The 3,511-nt window shown below is 42.8% G+C and overlaps 1 protein-coding gene across 1 annotated transcript in view; it reads left to right on the forward strand.

Annotated features, from left to right (window-relative positions):
* Positions 1-279, forward strand: part of T265_15682 (hypothetical protein) — a gene marked incomplete at both ends in the record, with an annotated part of 7,948 nt that extends 7,669 nt beyond the window's left edge. The window contains one exon of the mRNA XM_009178934.1: positions 120-279. Within this exon, the coding sequence (XP_009177198.1) occupies positions 120-173 (54 nt within the window). The remainder of the gene's footprint in view (positions 1-119) is intronic.
* Positions 280-3,511: the final 3,232 nt, after the last annotated feature.

The following is a 3,511-nucleotide window of genomic DNA, read 5'->3' on the forward strand; positions in this document are numbered from 1 at the left end:
AATCGTTTTTTACTTTCCTTAATTCATTTTTGCCACATAATTCCTGCTGAGGCGTATACACTGGTTAATGCAACAGAAAATTTCAAACAATTTATTCTCCAACCCTCACCCTCTTGCAGCATATTTGCGTGGTGAACGATCAAGGGAAGAAACAATTCGCAGTCAGAGAGTAACACAGTTTTTTCTAAGCCGATACTACTATGTAGTTGACTGACCTCATTTCTTTGAAAATTAATGTGTGTCAGAATAATTATCTTACAAAACAAAATTACATAAACCTTTGTTTGTCTTGACTTCTGGGACTGGTGGAGCTACTTGAGTACCAGTGTGGTGGCGGCATCCAAAACTTAATATTTTAACTGCTCGTATGCCACGGCAGTTTTGTCCGCACCATTTCCGCCCCATGGAATTTGGAATCATCGACAAACACGTCCTCTTTAATAGAATATGTATCCACCAGGATGATTCTATCAAGTTGAAAGGAGACTGTTACGATCATTACTGAATGTAAAAGGACCTTCGATAACCTAAGATCAAGTACTTAGAGATCAGAATGATCAAATGTGTCATTTACCTGCGTGTTCCAATTATTCGCTACTCTAGTAGCTATGGCCACCATATTGAGTACGTTTTAACGAGAGCCTTCACAGAATATTGCTGTACAAGAATGTCATCCTCTTAATGCTTTGAATCACTGCACAAAACAGATCAATATATCTTGTCAAGTAAACACTAAGCTAACGTTACTTCATTGTGGAGATGTAAACTAGATCTTAATAGGTATACGCTGAGCGGTTACATAGATTTACTTGTGTACGTTTGTTCATGATCCATACATGTTTCCTGAGCCCTCCACTCTTGTGCGTTCAAGCTGCTGGCTCAAAGGCTAAGCTTTGTTCATTTGTTAGACAAGCAGAAGGCCACCTGTAAGGACCATACGATCTTCCATAATCTCTCAGCTACACAACTAATGTGAGTTGTGCACATGAAGCTGCCGCCCTGATGTAGTGGTCGGGCTTTAGTGCTGCAATGATTTCGCGGGCCACACTGGCAGCATACACGCCGAATGGAAAGCTGAGCCGAATGCTTAGAGGAACAGTTTAGCTGTTCAGTTTCCGACTACCTCGTAACTCTGATGACTATCCAGTTTACTAAGTCGATCAGCTAAGTGCGTAAACTGTCTGATCAAAGTCTGTTTGCTCCCTCGTCCTAGTAGTAGTTTCTTATGGGCTCCAAAATTGAATCGTCCCCTAACGCAGCAGAACAAAGTAAGTAGCATCAATCCGCTGTTCTCGCTTGTTCAAAAACATTACCGACATTCTACGTTTCATTTTCGGTTAAGTTATATCTACCTGTCAAGCAACATGGCCGTTACTATATGCACCTAATCTGGAGCTCTCCCTTTACGCCTGCTGGATGGAGAGTTTTGGATAGTTGAGTAGACCAGCAGATTTGAGCCGCTCGAGCCAAATAACCAGTCCATCCTGTATCAGTTCTGCGCATATTTCACTTTTGAGTCCCTGGGTTTGGCTGTCAGCCATTTGATCAGACAACCAAGTCTGTGATGTGTACTAATGAACTGCTCGGTGAAAGCTGACGTGACAGCGTTGGAGTCTCGTACTTTTGTGCACTGTTTGTTCATACCTCACACTGAGGTTTCCGACATTGATACACCTTAGTTCATCTAAAACGATTTCGAAAGGAGTTAGCTAGTTAACGGGTTTATTTTAAAGTTTATTGCTTTTTATCATATCTGCTTAGCTACGATCGGTGAGACGGAGTTAGCTCAGAAGTAATGACTGAGCCTTCCGTTCCTTCACGTTCGTCATTGAGAAATTCCCACTTGCTATGGGTTTTCGTTCGTAATGTACAGACATTTACTTGCTCTTTGGTGACTGTCCCGTCGACCGGATCTTCCTAGACGGGATCACCCATCAGTTGGCATCATGGGTGGTGAGAGTGAAAGAAAGATAACCAGTAGTAGCGAGTAGCTGCCGAGATTCAAGAAGAGGTACTGTGTACAGAAAGCTAATTGGCGAAGTGGTTCATTCGAAAAAAACAATTGTGGGAACCGTGGCAACCTAGTGCAGTTGCACAGATGAGGCGGTAATATTCTACTGTTCGATACCGATCAAACAATTCGGTCACTAGAAGCCATTGTCACTTGTTCGCGTGACAATCATTTCCGGGGCTTCTGTAAAGAACATAGTGTGCATGCACAGGCATCTGTATGTGTTGCAACAATTTCTGCACAAAACTGCTCGTGATATAGTGAACTGGAAAGTCCTAGTTGACTGTTGGCACCACACATGTTTGAAGCCGCTCCAGATGAAAAACTCCGCGAGCCTCTTACCTACTCTGCCAGCATGCCCAGAACCGAGAAATCCGATAATGACATAGGAAGCTCATTACTTGTGACGTGGTAGTTGGTTCGGGAGCTGCTGACTAACATGGATTGAGAATAGCAATATTTGGGTGTTTCTGCATCACCGCCACGTGAATTGGGTAGAATTGGGCGCGGATTTAGTCTCAGGTGAGGGTTACCTAAACGAAATCATTTTACTCTCTATTTAATGGATAAAAGGAAGCAAAATATGCGAACGTAACTGGATTGGCTACCTGAATGGGGGGCTAGTTCAATGGAGTGTGATTGAAAGTGGATCTTGAATTTGAAAAGAGAAATGACTATCTATTCGTTAAATCTAAAGACTCCATCTTGTTAGCTGAATTCGGACCAACAATCTATACCGCTTTAATGCCACTTGATTAAGTTGCCTTTTGCTAATTTTTTGACTTTGAAAGACAGACTTGTGGTTGTTTTTACCTAGAAGTGTTAACAGTGGAATTGGCGTACAGCTGAGTTTGTTCGTAGCCAGTCAGCGAGTTCTCGAGCATTTTCTCCAGCAAACGTTTCGCCAATGGAACGCATCTAGAGAGTTCCTGTAGGAAACAGGAACATTCTCCAGCTTTGTTGGGTGATCTACCTATCGGGGTTTATCTTTAGGCAAAACTGCTTTATTTGAATGGTTAACAATTTCCATAACTTTTGGCACACCGTTCCTTCATAATAACATGTGTTCCAACAGACTAATTAATCATACAGTTTTCATAAAGGAAACTACTCACAAGGTTGCTGAAAACTCTTCGACAGCCCACGACCGGTTTTGCCCTTCTTGGGGCTCATCAGGTAGACGCAGTCCCCGAGTTTCCGTCAACCCAATGATCCACTCGGACCCAAATTGCACTGTTTTCGATAAGTACACTCATTTGCAAATCAATCTGGTTTTCACGAGAGACTTGAATGAATCTCTCAATTATGCTGTTCTACAACTGAACGTGCTGCACACAGGCCGCCTCATGATTCTCGAAAACAAGTCAATTTGGGTTCAAGTAGAACATAAGGTTGGCGAAAACTCGGGGACTGCGCCTGCCTGATGAGTCCCAAGAAGGGCAAAACCGATCGTGGGCTGTGGAAGAGTTTTCACCATCCTTGTGAGTAGTTTCTTTTATG

Source organism: Opisthorchis viverrini (genome assembly GCF_000715545.1).
Source record: "Opisthorchis viverrini unplaced genomic scaffold opera_v5_743, whole genome shotgun sequence".
In the NCBI taxonomy this organism is placed as follows: Eukaryota; Metazoa; Platyhelminthes; class Trematoda; order Opisthorchiida; family Opisthorchiidae; genus Opisthorchis; species Opisthorchis viverrini.